General features: G+C 37.3%; 1 protein-coding gene across 12 annotated transcripts; it reads right to left on the minus strand.

The window, feature by feature from the left end:
• Window positions 1–2,569: 2,569 nt before the first annotated feature.
• On the minus strand, window positions 2,570–27,449 carry LOC116266851 (TMV resistance protein N-like). 12 transcript variants are annotated; one of them, XR_007575201.1, is made up of 8 exons: window positions 26,746–27,449; window positions 25,302–25,513; window positions 22,502–22,630; window positions 14,551–15,726; window positions 13,435–14,334; window positions 11,863–12,033; window positions 4,356–11,749; window positions 2,570–2,779 (listed from the first exon to the last, which is right to left on the minus strand). XR_007575201.1 is itself a non-coding variant. In XM_050081280.1 (5 exons), exons 4-5 carry the CDS (start codon window positions 15,583–15,585, stop codon window positions 13,489–13,491), a joined length of 1,881 nt encoding a protein of 626 aa, XP_049937237.1. In that variant the 5' UTR covers window positions 15,586–15,726; window positions 22,502–22,630; window positions 25,302–25,513; window positions 26,746–27,449; the 3' UTR covers window positions 13,335–13,488. The 12 variants fall into 12 exon arrangements, 1 of the variants encoding a protein (XP_049937237.1); XR_007575200.1 differs by lacking the exon at window positions 2,570–2,779 and adding an exon at window positions 2,800–3,573; XR_007575198.1 differs by lacking the exon at window positions 2,570–2,779 and adding an exon at window positions 3,604–4,028.
• Window positions 27,450–27,865: the final 416 nt, after the last annotated feature.

The raw sequence follows: 27,865 nt of genomic DNA on the forward strand, positions 1-27,865 counted from the left end.
ACTGTTGGAATCCCAATTCTACAGACAGAATTTGGGAAAGCGAGGGACGCACTGTCGATGGCATCGACTGATAGCTTCCTGAGTTGCAGGCTATGAGAGAATCGTCGAGCGCTCTCTCCAGTCAACACCAATAACTCTGAAGCGGCTCAGGTATGATTTGCAGGTGTTCTGAAAGTGATCGAACTCTGCTTGACATTTGAATCGCCGTAAGCGCTTGTCTGGTCGCCCTGTTCTAAGCGCCCATCTGGTCACCTCTGTTCGCCCTGCTTCTCTATTTCCGGGATCAGAAGGGAGGAGGCAGAAGAAGAAGGGAAGGCGTTGGTTGATCATTGTTCGAGGCCTTATTCGAAGATGCAGGCAAGGGGTTCGCCACGACGGTGATCAGACGAAGGTTTGTCCAAGGGATAAGATTTCCCTGGTCAGATCTTGACTGTTCTGGGAAGAAACGGCCAGGAATGCTGCCGATGTAGGACAACAGAAAAAAAAAAGGGATGATCAGGGTAATTGATGATTAACCCAGTAGCGGTTCTTCCTAATCTGACGCCGGTTTAGATTGAGCGTGAGGTGTTCCACAAATTGGAAGCTGAAGCGGCAGCTGCTTGTGGTGGAAGCTAAGGTTGATGCAGTGGAAGATGGCACTACTCGAAAAAGAGAGTAGCAGAGGTGGGAGGTGAGGCACTGTCATATGCCGCGGGCCAAATGCCTTCTAAAGCATGTTATTGGAAAGCTCCTAACTATTGGTTTAGAATGTTCAAGTTAACACAGTGCATTATCCAGAGGTTAAATTCTGTTATGGAAAATTTTCTGTGGTGGCAACGCGCATATGGCTCACTTGATTGGCTGCGAAGCATTGAGTAGAACTTTCTCAGAAGGTGGGGTGAATCAATCTTTCAAACCTTGAGATGCTCAACAGGGAAGACATTATACTATTGGGAACCAGGCTAGACTTCATGGTGGGCTATGAGCATTCAGTTATCAGAGTTATGTATCTGACCATGTGAAGCTGATGGGCTCACAAACACCCAGCACTTGTTCGTGGAATTTTTGCTGGTGGTGGAAGAAGATTGGTCATAGGTTGAGTCACACATATCGAGTTTTCTTGAAAAAGTCGTGATAAAAATATGAAAAAGGCGTTGGCCAATAACAACAAATAAATATCGCGTGTATCTTCAGAAAATCGTTAAAATAAGCAAGATAATGTTTTTTTCACGTCTTACCATAATCAGGCGATGATGAAGAGTACTATGAAACAGCTTATATACATAAAATGAATTGATAAAAATAAGGTATAGAAGTTTGATTGAAGAAAACGCATGATGCATGGAGCAAATTGAAGGCAGCACCTCAAATGCCATTGGTTTTCCCTCAAAATCGAAACCCTAAACTGTGTTTCTCCTTGCCAAACTGGGAAAAAAAAATGGATGCCTTCTAAATTGTCTCCCTGTTGCTTGCTCCACGACACAACTATCCTCTCTCTCCGTCCCTCTCCTTCTCACTTTCACTCGCTTCTCGTTCTCTCTCTATTCTTCATTGGTTTCTTACAAACAAAAGAAGGGAGGAGTGGCAGCAGGGATGAAAAGCCCTTTTCCACGGGAATTACAAAATCGACCGACCTTAAAATGATTTTTTTTCAAAAATATTGCCTAGTCCACCATTTTTAAGGAGTTTTTCTCTCTTGTTATTAAAATATGTCTTTTATCACATATTGCACCGTTTGAAAGATAGTTTAATTTTCAAGTCCTATTACTGAAGATTTAAATCATCGATATTTGGTACGGTTAAAACTCATTAGTTACAATTAATATGAGTATTAGGAAATATTGATATGTTTCTAATGGTTTTATGTTGTTTTGTTATTTATCCTTTATTTTTTTTGTTTTAGATACATATATTTACTTTCTATGATTCAACATGTTTAAAGTTTTCTAATTTTAACAACTAACATATATAGTTAATTTATTAGTTTTAGTAGCAAATAAAAAAAATAATAATATATAACAATATTTAATACAAATATTGTTTAAAACTTTTTCCTTGAAGTGGTTTGCACAGGCCAAGATAAGTTGATGTGTATCAGGTGATCGATCCACGCTTCAAGTCCGATATTTATTTTATAAATATTTATTGAATGAATTTTACATGAAAAATAACACTGATGATTGACACGCATATGTATAACCAAATGCAAACCGCATGGATGATAGATCTCACGGTTGTCACCTGATCGAACTGGGCCCTCAACACGAATGAGAGTGTTACCTCCGCGGGGCACATTAGGGAGAGCAAAAGATACCGTCACCGACCATGTCCATACAAGGGCGGAGCCAGGATTTTTTCTCAGGGCAGGCCGAACGGTCCAACTAACTGTAATACATTATATATATATATATATATATATATACACTCACACACTTTAGATATTTACAAACCACAGTATAGTAGAAGTGAACATATGTCGTATAAAATTGCCCACGTCATGAACGTGAAGCGCGACCTGTCCTACGACACATTTTAATAATTATTTGTGTCATTAGCACAAAACACGATCTGTCCTAAACAGATAAGGTGTTCTATTTCTATTACACTGACGTAAGTGTGAACATAAAGTGGACATATAAATATCACAACAAAAATATAGCAAACAAAGACATCTACAAACTAGAAAACCAAAACAAATATTACTTACCTAAAACAAGCAATTTTGCATTCTTTCTATACAATACAATCAGTTTTTGCCTTTATTTTTATTGAAAATAGTTCCATATCATCATTCATTCACCTGCACAATAAAATGTCAATAAAAAATATATCATTTATTATTACAACTAAATAATAACTCTCTTTCTTTATATTTATATTTATATTTATATTTATATATATATATTAGACATGCAAAGCAAAGACTTAGCCCACTTGGGTTCACTAAGTTCTTTCGCTGCTACTCTCCTATTTCACCAAGTTCTCCTACTCTACTATGTTCATCTTGATGTGTTGATCATATTGCATTGCTGATACTGCTGGTGCAACATTCTCATCTTTAAGACTACTAATGTTAGATAGTGTGCCTAGTGTATCATTAAAGCCAAGGACAAAATCTTGATGAGGACAAAATCTTGATGATGTGGATCTGGGTTGTCCTGCAACCGTGTGCTTCTTTGAGTAAATGCATTATGGCACAACTACAAATCTACATTAAAAATTTAAGTATCTTTAAGAAAAACCAGAAATCTAGTTGCAGAAAATGCAGATTCCCCTATACCTTTCAAAGTGAAATAGGTTCCCATACACAAAATGAACAAAAACCCTCTTTCTTCAATGCAAAATCTACCTCTTATGCACAACCCTGGCATCAGATCTGGATGCTTTCTTCTTGAAAATATAAGAGCTCCTCCACACACCCACTTAATAGTCGTGTGAAGTGTTTTTAGACCAAAAGTGCATCTGAAGTAAAGCATGTTTCCTGAACTATTACGTGGCTTCCAGTACAGGAGGCCAGCAAAAGAGCATTGCTTCCTCTTCCACTTAGCCTTCATACTTCATAGTTGCCAGAAACTTCTAATTCCAGATACAGTCCTTGATAAGTAAATACAAGAATTAGATAAGAGGCAACATCTTGGTAGAGAAATTGCTACAAGTCATTTTTCCTTACATCCAAATTTTTTGTATACCATGAAGATTTTGCTCGATTGATGGTCATTCAATGGAGAAAAGGGAAGTTCCTTTGAAACTAATAAATTTCAATTATTCCAAATGAATATGAAAGTGTCGTACAGTTATGTGTACCATCATACAGATCAGTAGTTAAATTGATGAAAACCAAGCTGTAAAGCAAAAAGATGAGGAATATAGCAAATGAAATAACTCAATTTGATATGCAAATAGACTTTAAGAATGACCACCTGAGAGAAGTAGCTTTTGTCATTTAACATAAAATCCACTAGATTAGCAAAATAACTTCTCAAGAATTCAGATGCCCGTCTAACAAAGATGCCCTTCAACTTTTCAAGTTCTAAGCGCCTCTCTTTTACCTGTTGAAATAAATGAGAACTGTTGATGATCATAACTCATAAGGACCAGGAAAAGCCCTTTGATATCGATCATCTATGTAATTTGATATTGGAAGATCAAGAAACAAGTGAATGTTACTGGCAAATCTAAGACCAAAAATAAGGAGAAAATATTCTTTTGCTCTGAAATTAGAAACCCACGGTCCACCATAGACAAAAGAAAAATGACAGAAATGGTTAACAAAAAAGAAACACAAAAACTAAAGTATGAAAAAAATGGCCCCACGGCCCCACCATATTTCACTAAGCAACAAAAATGAAAAGAAGAAAGTCAGGAAATGGCCACACCTCTTCTTGAAGCCAGCAGGCAGCAGCGACCAGTGTGCTTGTGCTCAGCGCCTCTTGTCTCTTCCTTTTCGTCTCTTGCACGCTGCAGACCTTCTCCAGTGCTCGGTAGTCGGTGCTCCCTTTTTTTCTCACTGGTTTTTTGTTTTCTCTATCACTCAGACGCTCTTCTTCTCTCTTTGTCTCTCGTTTTCTCTCCCTCCATGATCTAGTTTATCAAAGCCCTACCCTTCCTTCTTCATATGACAAACATAGTTTACCCAATCTCACATGGTGGCATGCCTTAGATATTTCCATACCTTCCCATAAAAATTTTCACACATACTTTCGAGCTTCTTACATGTACTACGACAAAAACAAACTGACAAGCCCCAATATGCTGGTAGTGCAGATATCACATGTGTTGACGGCTTTGGTTGTTTCGGGTCTGGGTCTGGACCCGATCCGCTTTGTAATGTTGTGGTTTTATTTATACCCTAGTAATCCATCTTTTCATGGTTAATGAAAATCTAAGAGAGAGAGAGTGTCTGGTTGCTAGTGGGCACCAGTCACTCTCACGCGTGGTTTTTTTTCCTCTAGTTGAGGGGTTTTCCATGTTACATCTGTATCTGTTCATTGTTCAACTGGCTTTTTCTGTTTCAACATGGTATCAAAGCCGAATCTCTGAAAAGAGGGATTTTTTGGCCCGACGAGTTGCTGTGAAGTTCCGTCTCTCTCCGCCGCGTCCCCTGCTTCCTGCCGTCACCCTTTGCCTTTCTCTCGTACACCATCGACCATCGCTCGGACACCCGTCGCCTGCCTGATCTCGGCCCTGCTGCTCCAACATTGCCCCTGCTGCTCCAATGTCGTCGCCCGACGTCATCGCCCCTGTTGCCGTGGCAAGTCTCGCCATTGTTTCCTGCGACGTCGCCTCCCATCTCCTGTCTCCCATCTTCCTCCACCGTGTCTCTGTAGATGCTCCTGTCATCGCCTCTCCCTGCATCGTCTGCTACCTGCATCGCCTTGTAGAGGATATTTAGCACAATATGAAGAAGGTTTCACAATATTACACACGATATATTATGTCTGCAAAACCTTCAGTATTCAATGATGGAGAAAACGAGTCTCTTCCTTGTTAAGATATGTCAGACATTGAGACATTACATGCTTTCCTGTAAAAGCAAGGCGGTATCAAGATTAAATCCTCTCAAATATATCATACATCAGCCATTTCTCATAGGAAAATTTGACAAATGGTAGGTACTCCTCATGATGTATGACTTAGAGTCCATTTTCCAAAAGCCCATCAAGAGACAAGCATTGATTGATCAGTTAGTAGACTTTCCATTGGTTGAACAGCTTTTCCATTGGTTGAACAGCTGAAGACCAATGATGACTTCCTTAATGAGCAAGTTTTATACATTGAAACCACTCAGCCATAGACAATGTTTTTTGACCACTCCAAGGACATGGATGGAATAGGTGTTGGGATTCTCCCAATTACTCATGAAAAGGAGATGATCCCTTATTATCTCAGGTCGGAATTCATATCCACTCACAACATTGCTAAATATGAAGCATTGAAACATGGACTCAGAATATTGCTCAGTTTCAACATCGAAAATGTTCATGCTTATGTTGACTCTCTACTAATCGTGAACCAAGTCAATGAAAAATGGAAGGTGAAAGATGCAAAATTGACATCCCACTAGGAAGTCACTCGAGCCTTGGTGCAACAATTACAAAGGAATTCGAGCTATTTCATTCCAAAAAGGAATTTAATCAATTTGCAGGCATCTTGTCAGCCTAGGATCCATTTTCAAGAAAAATGAGTCAAGTAGAGTTTTAATGGTTGAAGACTGACTCAACCAGCATACCACCCTCTAAAATAGATCAACCAATTTGCAGGTTGTCGCCCCCAGCGTCGCCTTCTCCTTCCTAGTCTTGCATCGCCGGCCATAGTTGCCATTCTGCTCCAGGTTTTTTTCGCTCTCCATGCAACGCCACCAGTGTTATCGCCTGCTCCTCAGCTCAGGTCCCAGCTGCTGTTTCTCTCTTTCCTTGCTCCCTGCCGTCGTGAAGGAACCTTGGCCATTGCTCCATGCTGCTGCCTTGTTTTGTTGATGTTGCTGTCATCTGGCCCAGCAAGTTCCCTGCTCTGATCGACGACAACATCTTCCACAACTTCCGCCTACTTTCAGCGCCTGTTTTGACTGGCCTCCATCCGTCTGATCTGCATTGCCTCTCACTTTTTTGGTCGTGATTGGCTGAGGAGCACTGTCGTGCATCGCTCGTCTCTACCACTTCTTCTCTCTATTGTCGACTGTGTGGCTGCCGTAGCTATTGTCGTAGGAGCTGCATTGCCTGTGCTAGTCTGCTACATCGCCAATGTTGTTGCTTGCCTGACGTGTGTGGTGTTCCGCCGCTGACTGCACCTGTGCTATTGCAGTGTGGAAGGTGTCTCTGCCTGGGCTATGCTGCTGCAGTTTGGAGGTGTTTGCTCCATTGCGTAGTGTTGTTGCTGCCTCTTCTCAGCCACTGTTGAGCCTACAGATTCTCATATGGGAGAGTGGATTATTGACAATGGTGCTACTCACCACATGACTGGCGATTCTAAGGTCTTTCATACGTATAAGCTTTCGTCAGGAAAGGAAAGTGTGTCTCTTGTCGATGGTTCCTCTATTTCTGTGGTTGGAAAAAGGAGTCACTCACTTTTGAACAAGTTCTTACTTCACAATGCTCTACATGTTCATCATCTTCCCTTGAACCTCTTGTCAGTTAGCAAGATTACGAAAGAGTTGAATTGCAAACTTATTTTTTCTGCTGATCGCTATGTTCTTCCAGACTTGGTGACAAGGAAGAGGATTGGGATTGGTTTGGTTTCTGAGGAGCTATATCATTTAGCCATGCGTGCTGCTACAACTCTCATGATGGCAGCCAGCAAAACAAAGAAGAGTAGAGAGGAATCCCTGCAGTTGGTTCTGTGTTGGCATGAGCGCCTTGGGCACCTTCCTTTTAGAATTTTTAGACAGTTGTTTCTTTATTTATGTTTTAGTTTAGATATGACTATGGTGTCTTGTGATGTTTGTCACCTGGCTAAACATGTTAGGGCTTCATACCTTGTTTATATTCATTGTTCTAATGAGGTGTTTGCCTTAATTCATTCTGATGTATGGGGGCCTTCAGAAATTCTTTCTTGTCTTGATTTTCAGTATTTTATCGCCATTATGTCATAATGACCGTAGTGAAGTATTTGCTGAAAGACCGTAGTGAAGTACCTAATGTCATAGAGACTTTCATTGCTCTTGTGGAAACTCAATTTGGGACCTCTGTTAAGTCCTTTCGGTCTGACAATGCTGGTGAATATACGTGTCAGTCTGTTGATAGCTTCTTTCGAAAAAAGGGAGTTGTTCATGAGACTTCTTGTAGTTATACTCCTCCTCAAAATGCAATTGTTGAACGAAAGAATCGCCAGTTATTGAATATGATTCAAGCTCTTCTTTTTTAACATCAATGTCTCAAAAAGGTATTGGGGAGATGATGTGTTGACTAGTGCATATCTAATTAACCATATGCCTAGTCGTGTGTTGAATGTGCAAACGCTTCATTCTATGTTATCGGGGAGCCGTGAACCTTCCTCTCTTCCACTTAGAGTTTTTGGCTATGTTTGTTTTATTCATAATCATAGTCCTAATATTAAGAGTGTATTTCTAAGTTATTCCCCTACTCAAAAAGGATATAAGTGTCGAGACCCTTCCACTGGTCGTGCCTATGTTACCAAAGATGTCACCTTCCTTGAACACACTTCCTATTTTGGTGAGAATTCTCTTCAGGGGGAGAGGTATACAATAAGAGAAGAGTATTCCCTCAATCAATAGATTCAGTTTATAGATTTTTTGGAATACAAGAAGGAAGAGATTCATGTTACTAACCCTCTAGAGCACAATAAGGATGATGGATGTTCAATTGTGAATGAGGTGGGACATGACCGTTTGTTTGGGCAGGTTTACTCTAGGCGAAGGTTGCCTACAGCAGGACCCACTGGTGAAGCTGGCAAAGCGATGCCCCATGGTGACAAAAATCCTACTCCCAATCCTAATGCTACTCCTTCCCTAGATGACCCAATTGGTGCTCAAAAGATGTCCGTTGAAACTTGAAAGTACTCAGGCAGAGGCTGAAAATGAGGAATTACCCATTGCGCTCAGAAAGAGCGTCAGATCATGTACTCAACACCCTATTGGTAACTTCATGTCAATGATGTCATATTCTAGACTGAGCAAGGAATACAATTGTTTTGTATCATCTCTTTCTTTTGTTGTGATTTCTAGGATTGCTGTTGAGGCTCAGAGTGATTCCAAGTGGACTTATGCAATGCAAGAAGAGATAGAAGCTTTGAACAGAAACATGACATGGGAAGTGGTAAAGATTCTTGAAGCGGCTCATCTGGTAGGATCCAAGTGAGTTTACACCATTAAATATAAGCCAAATGGGAGTGTAGACAGATATAAAGCTTGACTTATTGCCAATGGGTTCAGTCAGAAATACAGAATTGACTACTTGGAGACCTTTGCTCTTATTGTGAAGATGAAGACTGTCAGAGTCATTATGTCCTTAGTAGTGATAAAGGAGTGGAAGATGTACCAACCTCATGTCAAGAATGCTTTTCTAAATGGAGACCTTGAAGAGGAAGTGTATATGTGTATGCCTCTAAGATATAGGAACCTGGAAAATGTTTTAAGCTAAAGAAAGCTTTGTATGGGCTTAAAAATCCCCTCGAGCATGGTTTGAACGACTTAGACTTGTAATGAGACAATATGGATATCATCAAGGAGATGGAGATCATACACTCTTTGTGAAGAGGAATGAGCAAAAAGTTACTCTTCAGTTGGTATATGTTGATGATATGATTGTCACATGTAATGATGAAGATGAAATAACTAAGTTAAAGAAACTGTTGGCGATCGAGTTCAATCTCAAGAACCTTGGTATGCTAAAATATTTCCTTGGTATTGAAATTGCTAGGTCTGGAACTAGCCTTGTGCTAAATCAACGGACGTACACTCTAGATTAGTTAAAGGATACCAAAAAAACTGAGGTATAGACCTGCTTCTACTCCTTTAGCTGGTTCAAACTGACCTGGCCAAGGCATCTTGAAAAATTGATATGTCACCAGTTCAGTGTTCTTACTCGGAGCACCAGACCTTTTTTATGTCAGTCTTTGAAAATTCAATGAAGGTTGATATCATAAATATTTGTTGATCTTTTGTATGTATTCTTTTTTTGCTTTGACTTTCCTTTCATAGTTTTGAAGGGCATAGAATCTTGTTTGGAAGTCAGTTTTATTTGTTTGCTGGATTTTTTTTTGTTTAGACAGAAGAATGAATGGTACATATTAACGACCTTTTTGACATAATTTTGTGAAGTCATGAAGAATCATACATGCATTTTATATGTTTTAAATTAACATTATTCATGTGGGGCCCTCAGGCTTGACCCAATTCAGACTATTCAGTCCCCAACAAATTGTGGGGCCCTCAGGCTTGACCCAATTCAGACTATTCAGTCCCCAACAAATTGTGGGCCACACATCGTCCAATGTGACTGGCAAGGAGATGGAGACCATTTTCGACAGCAGTGAGTGACCTCATTGTATTTTCTACGAGTCACAGAGCATCCTTGTTCTTAAATCACTAAACGGTTGCCATTAACTTGACTTGACTTAGCTGGCCATCAACTTCAGCCCACTTGATCGAGCTAGCCTTGACCGATTCCGGTGAGTCATGCGTTCCATTTTATACTTATTTAACAGATGAAATTGGCAACTTGACCTCTCGAATGTGTACAACAAGACACATTGGCAATTCCTGTGCAGGGCGCTAAGATAGGTAAGATTTGATCACAGGTGGGTTGAATTGATTTATACTTACATCTCCATTGCTTCTCAAAGGGGTCGTTGACTCTTCGATTGCCGTAGAGGTTTTGGTCATGGTGATGTACTATCACCATACTTGTTCATAGTGGTTATTAAGATGTTAATCAAAAAGCTGAAAAACGAAAGGGTCATAAATCTAATCTCTATCCAGTAGTAGCATCATAATTTTCTGCCGAACAAGAAACAAAGATGTGCTGCATCCCCAATCTATCATAAACAAATCAAAGTAGAAGGTTGGCATCACGATCAACTCAGCAAAGTCCACAATCAATCCATTCAAGGTGTAGGGATGTCCCTCGTGGAGATTCAAACTTGTCTGGGATTGGACGTGAACACATTCCGTTGGATGCGGGCCTATGCATGCCGTCAATAACAACAAAAAGTATAAGTATTAGGAAATATTGATATGTTTCTAATAGTTTTATGTTGTTTTGTTATTTATCCTTTATTTTTTTGTTTTAGATAGATATATTGTATACTTTCCATGATTCAATATGTTTTAAATTTTCTAATTTTAACAACTAAGATATATAGTTAAGTTATTAAATTAATGGCAAATAAAAAGTTTTTTTAATACATAACAATATTTAATACAAATATTGTTTAAAATTTTTCCTTAAAGTGGTTTACACAAGCCAATATAAGTCAATGCGTATCAGGTGACTTCAGGTCCAATATTTATTTTATAAATATTAAAAATATTGATTGGATATTACATGAAAAATAAGGTTGAATATTGTCCTTAATTTACATCCAACCCCATCAATAGTAAACCAGTCAAAGGTTGCAACCGATATATAACCAAAAGCAAACCGCATGGATCTCATGGTCGTTACCTCCTGTGCAATTCGATACGGAAATGGGTACCTTGGAAGTCGCTTTCCGCTTCGAACGTGATGTAGATCCTTCGGTATCCCTTCCCATCTCTTTGGGGTGAATAAGAGGTATTAATTCCCCCACCCGAAAAAGGGTCAAAGGTCCCTCCATTCTTTCTGTATTTGGGATTCTGAGTTGTGTCAGTGTCAGCGATAGCAACGGTGCACCCTTCAACTTGAATGTCGCGCCCTATCACTTTATGACACAAAAACATAACGCCCTTCCCACCTCTTACCCTGACTCCTTTCCCTTTATCATCCTCCAACTTTTGAGGGATGAAAGCTCCACGGCGGGCGATCCGTATCACCTCTTCCGGTTCAGTCTGTGCCTCATTACTTTCTGCCCATCTAAAGATTATCCTAGAATTATGATACCTCTCTGCCCTAAACTGGGTTACTCTATAAGACCGTGGCACGCGGCCCTGAACAAGAACAGTAGTGTAAGTGTTGGGGAGAGAAAAAGATACCGTCTCCGACCATGTCCATACCGACCATGACCATGTCCATACCAACCATGTCCATGTCCATAGTCCATGTGGAGATTTGGGTCGGGAATAATCAATCGGCTGTCCAAGAATGCTGAGATATTTGCAATGTTCGAATTTGGCCTCCTGGTACGTGCACATTTAAAATAAGATTAGATATAAACTATATACATGCACATTTAATATACATATATATATATATATATATGTTGATATGAGTACATATAGACGCTAATCACCAATGGCGGAGCCAGCGTGGGGCAGGTGTGGGCCGACCATGTCCATACCGACCATGACCATGTCCATACCAACCATGTCCATGTCCATAGTCCATGTGGAGATTTGGGTCGGGAATAATCAATCGGCTGTCCAAGAATGCTGAGATATTTGCAATGTTCGAATTTGGCCTCCTGGTACGTGCACATTTAAAATAAGATTAGATATAAACTATATACATGCACATTTAATATACATATATATATATATATGTTGATATGAGTACATATAGACGCTAATCACCAATCGCGGAGCCAGCGTGGGGCAGGTGTGGGCACCTGCCCACGCCAGCCCAAGATAGCCCACGTGCAAACCACCATAACTCTGGCTTTTTACAGGATTGCAAGGGAGAAATTATCCATGATAAGTTTAACGGAGTGGTGGTATACGAAAAACATTTGTTTCGTGCCTCATTTAATAAATCATGAGTTTAAATTAAAAAAGAAAAAGGTGAGAGAAGAAGGCCACGTTCGGAGACGTCTAAGAATTTTCCTAAATGGTCTCGCACATCTTCACCGTGTGGCCTATTAGAAGCATGCATACCGTCTATAATTTATTTGTCTTAACCACATTGGAAAATTATCAAGAATTGTCTTGAATATTTTAAATTTTTTAATTGTCTCGCACATCTTTACCATGTGGCCTACTTAGAAGAAATGCATGACATATTTTGTCTTACCCACATTGGAAAATTATCTTTTCATGTACAAAATTTTTGTGAGATTCGGATTCCTTGTCGTAGATGATGTCTTACACTCTATCAGGGCTGGTACCAAACCAGTCTCCGGACTTTGCTTGTTCTGGCTAGGCTTGTAGAAGTGAGCCATGAGACCTGCAGGAGATTATTCGTAAAACATTTAAGCTGATTTTCTAAATTTGCATTTTCAATTAATTAAAATCACCTTTTCTAATATTCAATAGTATTAATGTGAAAATAAATTTGTAAATCAGGTTATACAAGCCAAATAAAAGGCCAACACTTATTGGTCATGCTTAGCGTTTTAGCTGTTCGATTTAGGCTTTTTAGGCCTTGTCCGGACTATGCCGTTTTTTATTTTTTTTCTTCCTCCCAATAAGATATTTAAGTTAGAAGATGTGTCAGTCTCTTAAAAATTCTTTATTTTTAAGTAAGAATCTTAAATATTTATCCATATATATATATATATATATATATATATATATATATATATATATATATATATATATATATATATATATATATATATATATATATATATATATATAAGTCCCCCACTAGCTTTGAGTATTTTTAATAAGTTAAGTCCCCCTCTAGCTTTGAGTATTTTAAATAAGTGCCCCCCGCCAGCCAAATTTTTCTGGCTCTGCCACTGCTAATCAGCCAATGTACATGTATCGAAGCGAACCGACCAACAAAGCAGTCCAAGCCAAGGTATTAATAAGACGACCCCAGAGAAAAAAAAAAAGAATTTTACTTTTTACTCTACTTTATTCTGGTCGATAAAACAGAATGCAGGCCAGCAAGAAGGATATGAAAACGATACTAAAGAAGTTACCTTCATCGTGTCATTCATGTCCCTTAGTGCTCGACAGCCGTCGAGAAATAGGGACTATAGGCGTCTCAGTTTGCTAAGGCCAGGAACATCCATCAGCTGGAAGCATCCGCTCAGACTTAAACGTCGCAGGGCTTGCAAATTTGAAATGTCTGGGATTGTCTTCAAATCGCAAAGGATGGCTTCCAACTCCTGCAGGTTTGTCAACAGGCCAACAGACTCTGGAAGTCTTTGCATATCCCCTGGGCCTAATTGGAGCACCTTTAAAGACGTCAACCTGCCAATCTCTTCTGGTAGTTCCTGTAGTGACCAACACCCGCTCAGGACGAGCTTCTCCAAAGAACTTAGGCGACAGATGCTATCAGGTGTTTTCTTTAGAGAACGACAGTTTCCCAAGTTAAAGCGCAACAACCTTTGGAGATCGCCGATCGATTCGTGGACTCGACCAAAGTTGGTGCACCCTTCAAATACCAATTTCGTTGCGTTTGGAATCAGCCTAAAATCGGGGGAGCTCTTGAGGTTCTTGCAATTCTTGAGAATAAGCACTTTCAATTGGCTGAACGTCCGCGAGTAGTTCACCTCTTGGGGGTGGAGGTAACGAAAAAACCACGTGTTAGTCACACTTGGACCTAGAAACTCCTCTATGATGCTCTCTGTCAGGTCGACCACTACAATGTTCATAACATCGAAGTCGATGATCGGCAATGATTTCAATGGACACTGCCACCACCTCAGGAACTTCAACGATTTGGGTAGATCCTGATACGAGCCCTCCATCCTGACGCAGCTTGTATCAAGTATTCTCAGCTCATCCATGTTTCTAAAAGATATCTTGTTCAAAGGTGGAATATTATGCTGCCCGTCGTGACGGTGGAAAATTATGGCTTCAACCTTCTCTGTTCCCTGAGATAGGAAAGATCACCAGAAAGAAAGAAGAAAAATGAGCTCCTTGATAAAATGAAAACGTCGAAGCACTCCAAGTGATGTCGCATGATTTCTGCTAAAGCTTTCAGCCAAAAGAAGGCACAATTTAGATTTAGAGCTTTATGCAAACTATCATAAGGAATAGGAGATCAGCTATCGGAGTCTACCTTTGATCGTGTAGAAGCTCACACTTACCTTTGTTCGTTGAAGCATTTGCGATGTTTCGTTATTTTTCCAAAACCTGGTTGCCACCGGCTCTTGCTTGACAATATTTCTTCCCATGTCTAGTATTTGATCATGCATTTCAAATGTGCCATGCTCATCATTTATGCTGATTAGAAATTTACGCTGCAACTCTTCAATTGCATCAGTTGGGTAAAGTCTGGAACCTTCCCACATGAGCATTGCGTATTCTTTCTTTTCTTTCCTCGCTTCCCATCTCTCCAACTCCCCTGGGTAAGCTTGCTCCCAATCCTCCCAACCAATAAGAAAACATGTTATGTCCAAGAATATCCGCTGTTTTTTAGTATCAAGGCTGTCATAGCTTATTTTTAACCTAACATGGACTTCTTCATTTTGATCCCGTTTTAATTGCTCCAGCTTCGACTCCCATCCTTCAATGGATTTAATGTCAGAGAAGAGGCTCCCAAATATATGGAGGCACAGAGGTATCCCACCAGCAATTGACACAACTTTCTTCGACAATTCACCTCTCCAATCTGATTTTGGCTCGGGTTGCTTAAACGCATGCTGACTGAAAAGTTTAAGCGATTGGGCAGGATCCAATTCCAGAACCATATAGATGACCTTCTGTCGTCCCTTGAAGATGCTTTCATCTCTACAAGTGACAATGGTTATGCTTTCGCCACTGAACCAACCTGACTGGCTGCCGACCAGCGCATCGAGCTGGTCTTTATGATCAACATCGTCGAGAACTACAAGCACTTTCATGTCTCCAATTCTGTTTCTGATCTTGGTGATGCTGTCGTCCTTGTCGTTTATTTGCATTTCTAATCTAAGGACATCACGAAGCAGCTGCTCTTGCAAGCGAACGATTCCACTCTTCTCCTTTGATACTTCGCGGACATTTGCAAGGAAGCTGCACTTCTCGAAGCTGGAACAGTTCTCGAAACTGGAACAGTTCTCATTGTGCTGCTTTAATAATCTGTTGTAGACTGCTTTGGCAAGGGTTGTCTTCCCGATGCCGCCTATCCCACAAATCCCAACCATTCTAACTTTCCTATCCAACCGTTCGATCACCTCATTTACGCAAGAATTAAGATCTGTAGGATAGCGCACATGAGCTGGTATTTAGGGTTCACTTCCTCCATAATCCTTTTCAAAATGCACTTTATAAGGTCTGCTTCGTGCCTACAATGAATTAATAAATAATAGGCCACCAATAATTAGTGAAAGAAAGTTCATCCATACGACTAAAAAGAAAGTTCATCCATACGAGTCCGATTTTACTGAAGCTAAATATTGAAATAATTTTAAAAGGAAAGAACAACATTATTATATATATATATATATATATATACACGTCATAGCCATAAATAATGTCTTAGAGTTTTAAATGATAAGGTTTTTCTCGAGTATAACATGGCGAGCTTGAAAAAAATGATAAAAATATAATAAATTTTTAAAAATGTAAAAAAAACTAAAAATGAAGAAAAATTAAATAAGTGAAAAACTAATAACACAAACATCAAAAGATAAGTAGATTTGCAACAAATTAAAAATAAAAAAACTGTTTGGAATTAGAAAATAAAAAAATGAAAGAACGTGTTTTTTTCATTTTTAACGTTTTTTCAAAAAAATGCATTTTTTAGTTTTATACAGCTAATTAATTTATCGCATTTTGGAAAAAATGCATTTTTCGTGATTATGATATATATATATATATATATATATATATATATATATATATATATATATATATATATATATATATATATATATATTATATATATATATATATATATATATATATATATGTTATGTGTGTGTGTGTGTGTGTGTGTGTGGGTGTGGGTGTGTTTGGGGTTCGAGACTGAGGGGAGAGCTCGAGTAAGTACTGCGTAGGTTTATGAAAAAGTTGAGAACATAAACAACATTTTGAGTATTTATCAAAATAAAGCAATCCTCGCATTATTTACACATGGATTGCTTATTAAAATTATTCTGATGCTTTCTTACATGACAAGTCCTCTACGCAAACCCACCTACGCACAGCGATCAAAGGTGATCAACTTAATGCAATGTGAAAAAAAATAGCAATTATATTTTAAGGATTTATCAAAAAATTAAATATTTATTGTGACTGAAAACTAAGTTCTGAAAATTCAATAGTAATTACTTTAGTGCACGATGGGTTATTAGTTCAAGACTCTGAAACCAAATCCAAAACTTGCTCTTATGAACTTATCAATAAAATCAGATATTTTATTTTTGCTAAAAACATCTAGAACATTCAATCTAATAATTGGTTATAAATAAGAGGAGACGTAATTCTTAAATATACTTCATTATTTACAGAGAGTGAAAGCCAAACAAACCAAATAATTTTTCCCTCTCCCTCTCTTATATATATATATATATATATGTGTGTGTGTGTGTGTGTGTGTGTGTGTGTGTGTGTGTGACAGATCTTGTAAAGTTTTCTTAGTTGCTAGAATGAAAAAAAAAAAAGAAAAAAAAAACTTTATCCCTATTATCTCAATGATAAGATGAGACGGGTAGGCCTGGATTCTTGCTGTAATGAAAATTAAACCTTGTTCAGAGTAAGAGACCCCAAGGAGAGATGGGCATGGCGATGAACAAAGCTCATTGTCGTTTACACCGGGTCAGAAATTTCAACAGGAAATGGAACCTAGTCTAAAAACTAGAGTTGGCTAAGAGCATACTCATTTGCATCCTTTAGGTTGAACCCCAATATCTTTCCAACCTCACGCAAAACATTTTTCCAGTTGCTCATCTCTTCCTTTAGCTTGTCATTTTTTTCATGCTTCTGGAACGCTGGCAGAAAGAGACCTTCCTGCTTCTCAACATCGGAAGGTTCGACACTGAAGAATACAGGAATGATGAGCCTCCTTCGGTCCGCCCTCCTGCACTCCACCATCTTGGTAATCTCTCTCAAACACGACTTGGAATCAGCGTAACCCTTAGAGATGATGGCCACAAACATCCTCGACCTATGGCATCATAAAGATGGCCAATGAATACCTTGCGAGTGTCGGCCCCTCTAAAACTTAAGAAAACATCAAATTTCTGTCCATCGTCTCCTTGAGAAGCTTGCCAGGATCCCTCTGTTCCATCGGCACCACAACCATGAAAGCAGACGCCTTTCTCTTCAGTAGCCCCCTCCATTGTGTCCGATTGGGAAATAGATTAGAATGTTCCCAAAGAAACAATGAGAAAGCGTGCCACAACTGATCAAAAACAGAAAGAGAACATCGGGTGTAGCCGAATGTGGAAATACGAGCCGCCCTCCCCCTTAGAACATTGCCAATGGTAAGGACCTTCTATGATTACCTCCGCACCAGCCACCTACCTCAATTAAGTCAAGGCCTCCAAAGCAAAGAAAACGACATCATGGAGGTGGTCCACATCTTGCCTTCTTTTTTCATTTTATCACTTTAACAAGGACATTCTACTCATTTTATCAAGACCTGATGGTTGATTTATTACCCCGGATTGCCGCTAACTAAATGAATGTTAAGGAAAAGTTTGTTTATACGAACTAGACTTTACGACAATATTGCATATTGTCCATTGTCAAAACCATAGATAAAAGGACCAAGACCATTGTCACAAATATCTCACAAATTCGAAAATATCACGATTATTATGCCAAAATCTTGTCTGTCGAAAAAAACCAGGAAAAATATGCATCTTTTATAAAAAAAATGTCAAATAAAAAAATACATGTATTATACGCATATTAAACTGCTAGAAAGTCAATTTTTGCGTTTTGTTCTGCATCGACATTTTATTTTAAATTAATGCACCTTCTATTAAAAGTAAGTGAGTGTAATGAGCAAGATTAAATGTAAAGAACAACATTAAATATAATAAAGAAGCACATTAAATGCAATAAAGAAGATTAAATGTGATAAAGAAGAAAGAGAGGGAGAGAGAGATAGATATGACACAACTGCGGCAGCTCCATGCTATGACCTACAAAATCAAGAAGAAATAATGTGCCAACATCATCCTATAAAAGAACAAGCTTGACTTGAGTTGTAGCCAGAAGCTGCGAGACTTGGGCATGAAACTAGAAATCCCCAAATCTACCCTAACCAGGTCAAGATAACCCAGCGCCCCCAACCTAGCGTCTGCTGCCATACCAAGGAGGAGTCTGATCTTCCAGGCATTGCCCAACAGCTGCCAAACTCTGGATGTCGCATGGAGTAGGGCTGCTCGGCGGAAGGGCTTCCTTGTAGAGGTAAAGCAATGAGCAGAGGAAGAGGAGGAATAAAGGGGCGGAGGAGGCAAGAGAGGATGGGGGAAGGTTGCGTGGCCTCAAGTAACAAAACCCAAACCAGGTCGGGTCCTAGTATGGTTTCTTCCACCCCCGTTTTCTTTATGACCTTTTGTCCATCGTTAGATCTGTCAGTAAAAACTACCAAAAATCATTGGCAAAAGCTTTGTCCACCATGTAAGCTTTCAATGAATGGATTTTTTTATTTTGAAAGAAACTACTCATGTTGGATGTGTCAACAAGCCGAGCTCAATTCTAAATGAATTGTTTGCAATTTTCACCTTTTCTTCATGTTTTCTGCAAACACTAACTTTAAGGTTAATTAAAGAAAATAAGCCTCTTAGAAAGAATTCTTTGAAAAATTGATCAGTTTTTATGTATCAATTTAATCTATAATTTTATTATGGTTTTCATGTTACCAATTTAATCTATAGTATTATTATTTGTTGTTCTTTTATAACCTTCCTACTGATCAGATTTTCAAATCAATTTGAAACAATTGGAAAAACTCACTAAAATCCCAAAACCATATATACACAAACCATTTTCAAAGTTCTAAATCATCCAATTCTGATTTCTCCCTGGTGAGAATCACCAAGTTCTTTCAATTTGTACTTCTTACGACTTCTTTACTCAAATATCATCACAAATTGTTTGAAAACCACGCTGGTGCTTTTGCTTACTATGGACCCAAATGTTTCATTATAAAAGGAGGTGGTGTGTGTAAATCAATCCCAATCTTGAAAATACAAATGCTTCAACGTTTCTCTTGAAGATTCCAGCAACTTCAATAATTCCAGCAACTTCAATAAGTTATACAAAACCAAGCCTTGAACTTGAGAAGATTATATTAAACTCAAGAGAGGAATGCACAAAGAGGCCTAACAACCTTAAGCAAAACAAGGGACAAAGGTCCCTTATTTATAATACAAGAAAAGGAAGAGAAGTCTGACTGTTGGGCCATCTCCAACGGCTAGAAATCTAGCCGTTGGAGGCTGGTCCAACGTAAAAAATAAAAGGAAAAAGTACAAAAAGAAAGATAAAATTACAAACACGACCTAAGTACCCTAAACTATACACATAAATATATATATATATATATATAAGACATATATTAGCATACTAATATATGTAATATACATACTATAGATATATGTATAGATAGGGACATATACATTCTAACAGTGAGGCTGTTACATGTGCAATTTTCCTAGAAATGCATTTATTAGATCTCATTCTATTAAAGATGATACCATAGTCACAATAGCATGTCATTAAAAAAAAAGTAAAAACAAAAGGAGGAAACATGTCTTTTTCCTGTGTTTCGGTAAACAATCGTAAATCAATTGTTTGCATATTTTACCTTTTCTTCATGTTTTCTGCAAACATTAACTACAAAGTTAATTAAAGAAAATAAGCCTCTTTTGTTACTTGACCTTGATGTCATTTTTGCTCTAAAATTTGAAATGTTATTCACTTTCATTTCCAATAATTACTAAAACACCATTTTTATCAATTTAACAAGTTATTAATTTTTTTTAATTTACTGGGACTTTCTTGAGATTTTTTTGACAAATACATTTTTATCATATTACTCTCAAGAAATATCTCACTGTATAATACCCGTCAATGAAATATGTGATAATGATAAAAACTACTAATCACTGACAAAAGCTTTGTTGATGGTTTCAATAACATACCTAAATGTATAATGCAAGGGAAAGTAATAACAGTCGGCATTAACAGCTATTTTAGCAAATGGTTTCAATTATGAGGATAGCAATCAAGTGTGGAATGAAAAAAAATTGAGCCACCCACCCTCCCCATAGACAATTGCCAAGTATAGAAGGAGAAAAGATTCAGCCGCGCACTCGCGCACTCTCCCCATAGATAATTGCCAGTGGTGAGGGGCCTTCGACAATTGCCTCTACACCAGTCACCAACCTCAATTAAAACTAAAACTGTCCATTCACAATAAAGAACGATATCATGGAGGTGCTATAGCTGCTTAGGCTGATGGCTGAACTAGTTTTTTTTTTACCCTTTTGCAAGCGGTGGACTTTTTTATAACTCTCCAAATTTTGGACCTCTTTTTTCGGGTGACAAGTTGTGCCTAGTGCCTAGCCAACACTTGGGCATGCCTAGGCACACTTAAATTGTTTAATGGTTTATGACTGTATGGAAAACAAGTATTATATATACTAGTTGTTAACTGTCTAGTGATATGATATGACTAATAGTGATACATAACAACAATCCATAACAATCAATATATAGAAAAGAAAGCAAGAATTGTAGGATAACTACATAAGCAACCCTATGACTGTTAGGTTGCCGCCCTAAACCATCATATTGTACGGAATTTTTCAAGAAACAAATGGACAAAGGAGAACACCTCAAGGAAACAAAACCAAGTCGGGAAAGATGGAACCCAATATGAGCGAATATTAGAAAATTATCAAATGGCCTGGCCTATGTCCTGCATTCGAGAAACAAGAAAAACAGCAACCTAAGGGGCGAGAAGGCAGTAGGCCCAGCATGGACAACAACACTACCCCTTCTCTGCCAACACAATTTGCAAACTTGGGAATTGAACTTGGATCAGCAGTCAACCGGGTCAATGGGTTGACACAGCAAATTCGTCGTGCCAGGTACCAAAAAACAGACTTGGATCAACACATAACTATTTACAATTCAATTTTACAACTACAAAGTATCAAATATACTAAAAGAGTTAAGTGTAAGTGTATAATCTAAAGAGGTACAAATAGTTAGAACTTAGAAACATAAGCATATCACAACTTGAACATATAAGTTGAAAAGTTAAAATTTGAATATAAAAGTTGAATCTAACAACCCTTTTGTCATTTTTTTTTGGAAAAGTTCATCTCTTTCAATTTCAACATTTATAAGAGTTGATGCGTGCAAAAAACATTTAACTATTAAACTTTAGACTGTATTTTATTAATGTGTGGTCTACTTATGAATAACCTTGAACTGGATTGAAAATTTTATAAACTTTTGGGAGCTTTCTGAATCTTTTGCACTCATAAGCAGTGTTGTAGAATGTGTATAATGACGTATAAGTCGAGCCAATTGATTCAAGTACCATAATGTGTTATAATTGTATTGTGAAATAATTTTTAATTCAGAAAAATGAGTAAAAATAGTGAAAAAATCATAAAAAATCTTCAAAAATAAAGATCAGTGTGTTTTAAATTCACATATTGGTCGAAATAGAACATAAAAGAGAGGAAACTTTTACAAACCAATGGAAAAAAAAAAAGAACATATTTTCTACTTCTACTTTTTTGTATATATATTCCTTTCATTTTCTGGCTTTGACCAAAGTCAACTAGGTTATCCACCAGCTAGAACTTAAGGTCTCTTTTATACATATATCAGAAATTGATCCCCTACTGAAAACTATCTTCTTTATACTTTCAGGTATTCTTACAATAAAATTTAAGTATTTTCAGCATCGTTATCTCTTGTTTAGTTATCTCTTCTTTATCTCCCTAGCGAGCATTTACCCCTTATGAGCATTTACCAAGTCTTGTGTTGTGACTTGGAGTACATTTTCTTTACTTGATGAGAAATTTACAAAAAACATGCTCCAGAAGTAGTACAGAATAGGAATCTTAGTGACAGTAGACAACTGACCTCAATCTTCTGGGACCATTCCTACCACAGCCAAGATGTGTGCATAGACAACTTTACATGGTTGGAACGGTTGCAAGTCAAACTGAGAATTGCCCAAAACCTTCACCATAATTCATACAACTCTGTCCTCTGTTGGAACAGTTAAAAAAGGACAATTAAGATGATATTTATATGAGTTGCTCAAGCAATTGGTCATTTACATATCTAAGGAACTTTCGTGCACTGAACATAACAAGGCAAGAAACAATCTAATAGCATTAATATAGAATACAGACTGCTTGCAAACGTTGCAGGCCATGTTACCTTCCTAATGCAGATATGAGACGTATCCCTTGCATGGGCAGGGTATCTTAATTAAATACTACTGGAAACAACTCAACCCCGTTGTCTAAGAATTAAGCATTGATCACAAAAACAATGAGCAGAAAAAATTAAGATGGTTTTTTCAATTTACTGCTTTTTCAAATTACTGATGCAGAATGATGCATGGATAAAGAAATTCTGGAACCAATAGACGGTATGCTCTCACTTTTCGACATCGAAAGAAACATGACATGCTTAATGAACTTTCCAACATAGGCAAAGATAACAACCACAATTACCTCCATTGTTCAAACCAACCAGTAGTTCAGTTTCTTCTCCTGCTGGAAAAACTGCATTCTAAGAAACCAAAACTTTTCTAGCACTCTAGAGACAAAGCTTGGCATATTTTTAAAATGTAGGCTTCCATGTTAGCAACCACACCATTGTATCATAACCGAGTTGGATGTGAACAAAATAGCTTGGCATATTTTTAAAATGTAGGCTCCCATGTTAGCAAAACACATGATTGTATCATAACGAAAGTTGGATGTGAGATGCAAAGTGGTTCTCATAGATATTCATAGATATTCAGTTTAGCAACCTACAAACCTAAGCAATGTATGATATGTAATTCAAAGACTATACCAGAATGTGACACAACCAACACACCCATGAACTTGATCAGATTATACTTATCAAAATAACCAAATTGTCATGGGCTGACTTTTTCAAGCCTATTTGGCCATAGGGATAGTTGGTCCACAATAACAATGAAATGAAAACCAAGCAACTAAGACAATTAAGATGAAATGATGATTCTGGTTCAATCTTCTATCTTGAAAGGCATGTCTCTCTTAAGATAGAGGAGATGATGGGCATCACACTCAACTTGGGTATATGAAAGGTTTTGTGTATTCAATTAACGTGCTAGTAGCTTGGTAATGAAAGGGGCAGTATATTACAAGACTAAAGGGGGATTGGGTTAGTGTCTCCTACACTTAGAAAACCAAGAAATATCACAAGAGATGTCAAACTTTTAGTTTGAAATAGTTCATAAATCATCCATCAACTCATAAGCTTGAGTGCTCGTGTTGTGTAAATAATATGTCTTTCATTTACTCGCAGTACTGTACAAGCATCAGATCCATTTCACATCAATGTTGTTGAATCTCTAGAAGGGATCTCTCTCAATTTCCAAAATATGAACATAAAGGAATGGTCCTCAACATCTTAGGAAATCAAAAAGAGGAGTAGACTCGACTCCAAAATTACACATCTGCAAAAGATTGTCGCATTCAATTTCTGCAAGTTCAGCCATCATGCCTTTCATTCCTTGAAAGAAACATTTTGTTTGTTTTTTTCTTCTTCTTTTTCCTTTGTTTCGTTCATTTTTTTGCATTTGGCTTTTTGCCTTTCGATTTCATTTTTCAGGCCGACCTTCACCTTTGAGGGAATACCTCTCCACCCCAAAGGCTACTACGAAGCTCCACCACTTTGGTGGTTATATGTAGTTTTGTCACGAATCCAACCCGCTTCACCTTACGGGCTTTCAATGATCCAAAAGTTTATAATTCAGTAATCTTCGCAGCATAGACATAAATCACCTATATGCCTACCCAGTACTCTTGATTACCGACCTAGAAGAACAACTACACAAGCCCCGAGCCCATCTCTCAACTCTCATTTTGCTACCTGTCAAGATTTTACAGAGCATTGTGGCTTCTCTCTTAGAGTATTTTCTTGCTAAATCCTTGCAAATGCTTAATTAGCAGAGTCAATAGCATCTCCTATTCTTGACTTTCTCAGCTTCATAGGATTTTTCCTCATTGTTCATACTCAAGATTTTTCAAGTTTTCCTCTTCCATTGATTGACGACAAAAATTTGAAATTTTCTCCTAATACTCGAGGAGGTACTAAAAATAAAATGAAGGCATATCATTGTGTGAAAAACGCGTTTAAAATGTTTTTAAGCAAGATGGAAAAGTTCTTTTTTTAGAAATGATCTTGACATCAAATGACATATCTCATTGGAGGTAGAAACTCTTCTCTCTCTAAAGAGAAGGGTGCTTGAAAAACCAAATGCGTTGACTAGGTAAAAAAATGAACTTCATCAATTCTCTTACAGGCAGTGACAAAAGGTGACAGGTAACATGCTGGATCAGATAAGGAGTGATAAAGAAAAAAAAAACATACACATTTCAGATCCAAACGAACAGTGATTTAAATGCAGATGTCTAAACCTAAACAAAATCTGATAACCAATCTATCAAATTTGAATCTGATCCCAAGTACATTTGAAGCTCTAACTAAGGCTTTCCATTGAACAAAACGTGCTCCCATAAATGATATCTAATTTTGACAAAGAATTCAGTTGATCAAATATTAATGAGAACAAATGAAGAACAGTCAACGGTATCAAGCAATGAGAACAAAATTAGATGCCAAACATGCTTTGACAATTACATGTTTGGCTCTTCCGAGTGACCTACTGTGATACCTTGAGAGGCAACCATTGGAATATTGGGAAATGGCTTCTCAAGAGTTGACATGTATTTGAGACAGTTTCTCTTTCAAATTCATGGGAAGTATTGTTCTCAGGAAATTCACATGCCTAAAGGCATTTCACCCTTTAAACACCTCGAGGCGTAAAGGTAAAGCATGCTGCAAGATTGTATCCTTCTGTGTTCAACAGTGAAATTTAATGTGTACCTGTAAACAAAATAAAGATTACAAATGCAAAAGAAAGGCTGATATATCAAAAAGTTGCAGATGATAACAAATGGAAAAAAAAACATAAACCATGACAATAAAACACGTGAAATTTCATAAAGCTGTCTTCAAGGTTTATAGTTTTAGCTTTTTAAAATCCTATTTAAACATCAATTTCTTTTTTCTTTACCCTTATTCCTAATTTCTTTTTCTCACATCTTTTATTCACCTATAAGATTATATTTATAAAAAATAGTTTAAAACACTAGGAGACAAGTGTAAGTCAAAATCGGGAGCTATAGTTTTCAGTTCAGCTTAATGTGAAGTTTAAGATCGAGAATCCTATTTTGATGCTTGAAAACATATACAAAAAACAATTATCAAGAATACAGTATGCACACCTGAGCTGCAAAGCAATCAGCCTTTAGCTATTAACAACGGCCTCCATCTGATATTGTGCTTTCCCCCACCATTAATAACAAACATAAGGTAAAAGTTTGAATATTCAAAGAAAGTGAAAATACCACTAAAGACTATTTTTTGTAAAGAGATTATAGCAAATTGTGCCACATAAGTACATGAGACTAACATTAAAATATTAAAAAATATAAAAAAGATAGCGAAAGTAAAACCCTATCTCTAAGCATGCTGCAACAGAGTATCCTTTCGTGTTCAACAGTGCAATTTCATGTGTACCTGTAAACAAAATATATAAGATTACAAATTTAAAAGAAAGGCTGCCATATCAAAAAACTATAAAGGATAGGAAACAGCATACAAAGCACATGACTTCAATGAGGCTTGTGCCATCAATTATGAGAGCATGTAGTGCGTTCTTATTTCTTCATTCCAATAAGAAAACATAACCAGGTTGAACTAATTTTTTTTTGCATGGAACACAGTAATTTGTTATACCATTAAGATTGTTATACCATTAAAGATGAAAGAAAACATTATAGATTTGTTCCCATCACACATGCATACTAACACATGAATTACACATGCATTTGAACTGTATGTGCATGCAAGAGGCACATAAGACATGCATTTGCCATCCATACACATAAAAAGACACAAGCCCATGGGGTACCACAGAAGATAGAAGATAAAATGTAAATTTGCAAATACTTAGGTTAGCAGTCCAACTGGATGCCAGTCTTTCAGTCTACACAAAAAGTAAAAAAAACATAGTCAGGAAGTTCATGACACTTTATCAGGTTTTCAAGAGATACCTAGCATCTAATTTACCGCTTCAGCAGGCACCTCCTACCCAATTCCTTAAATCTTCTTTCTTCTTGATTATTCAGGTCTTGAGTTGGAGATATCACAACAGCGGTCTAAAACATAGTAATAAAATGTCAAAAACACACAAAGCAAACATTTAAAACACACATACATTTTCAATATAGTTAAAAACATAAGTTATTCTAATACTATGAAAAGTCTATAAGATCAGTTTTTTGTAAAATGATTGGGTAAAATTTTACTTTTCCCGTTACAAAAATTGACCTGAAAAAGAAAATAACTACGTGGATACATATAAAGGTCCCTTAGCTTTTAAGAATTAATAAAGAAGAAAGTCATGCACCTAACAAATTAGATTAAAAAATTAAGTAAATTGAGTATAGTTGACCTACTGACTATTGGGTACATTTGTAAAGATCATACCAATTAATGAACTTAAAATTGGTTTTACTTGAGAGCATTTTAGGTCCTTTTTCAAACTAATACCTCACAGAATTTTACTTATTTTACCACACTAACGCCCGCTTAAGTAGTAACCTAGCCATAATTGGCAAAACGTTATTTTTGTTGAACCACACACAACATAGTTGTGTTCTGTGAAATGCCTCCTAGAGGACATTTCACACCATGTTGGATACGTATAAGGGTAACTACAAAGTCAAATGCCAGGAAACAAAAGACAATATATAATTATAAACTACTTAATGGGATCTAGTTGTCGATATAGATCAGTCTTATCTGATTGGAAAATTGTTGAACTTGGATTAGTGAAAAAGCCTAATCCCTAAAACTAGAATTTGGGTCTTCTGAAAATCTAGAACAATGACCTACAATAAATCTAGATCAATGGTCATTCAATACATACGTGAGGTTGAACTTGAATTGTTTTTCTTTGAACAAAACAACACAAGCATCACAGAAAAAGAAAGAGTGAACTAACTAAATGGCATAAACAAAAAGTGTGTTTCTTTCAATTAAACAACATAAACAAACTACAGGAAAAGTAAAAAACAAAGTAAGTAGTTCACATAATTGATTGGTCTTGTCTGATCCAAAATTGTTTGATTTAAATCTGTTTGTGAGTCTTGGAAATTGGTGTCATATATC

The sequence above is a fragment of the Nymphaea colorata genome, chromosome 13, assembly GCF_008831285.2.
Source record: "Nymphaea colorata isolate Beijing-Zhang1983 chromosome 13, ASM883128v2, whole genome shotgun sequence".
Classification (NCBI taxonomy): domain Eukaryota; kingdom Viridiplantae; phylum Streptophyta; class Magnoliopsida; order Nymphaeales; family Nymphaeaceae; genus Nymphaea; species Nymphaea colorata.

Bases quoted from the DNA above. Each gene is read 5' to 3' on its own strand.
- LOC116266851 (XM_050081280.1), bottom strand. From the start codon at position 15,585: ATGGTTGGGATTTGTGGGATAGGCGGCATCGGGAAGACAACCCTTGCC. The intron at 14,335-14,550 runs GTAAGTGTGAGC...TTCCTATCTCAG, and splicing joins AAATGCTTCAACGAACAAAG to GGAACAGAGAAGGTTGAAGC.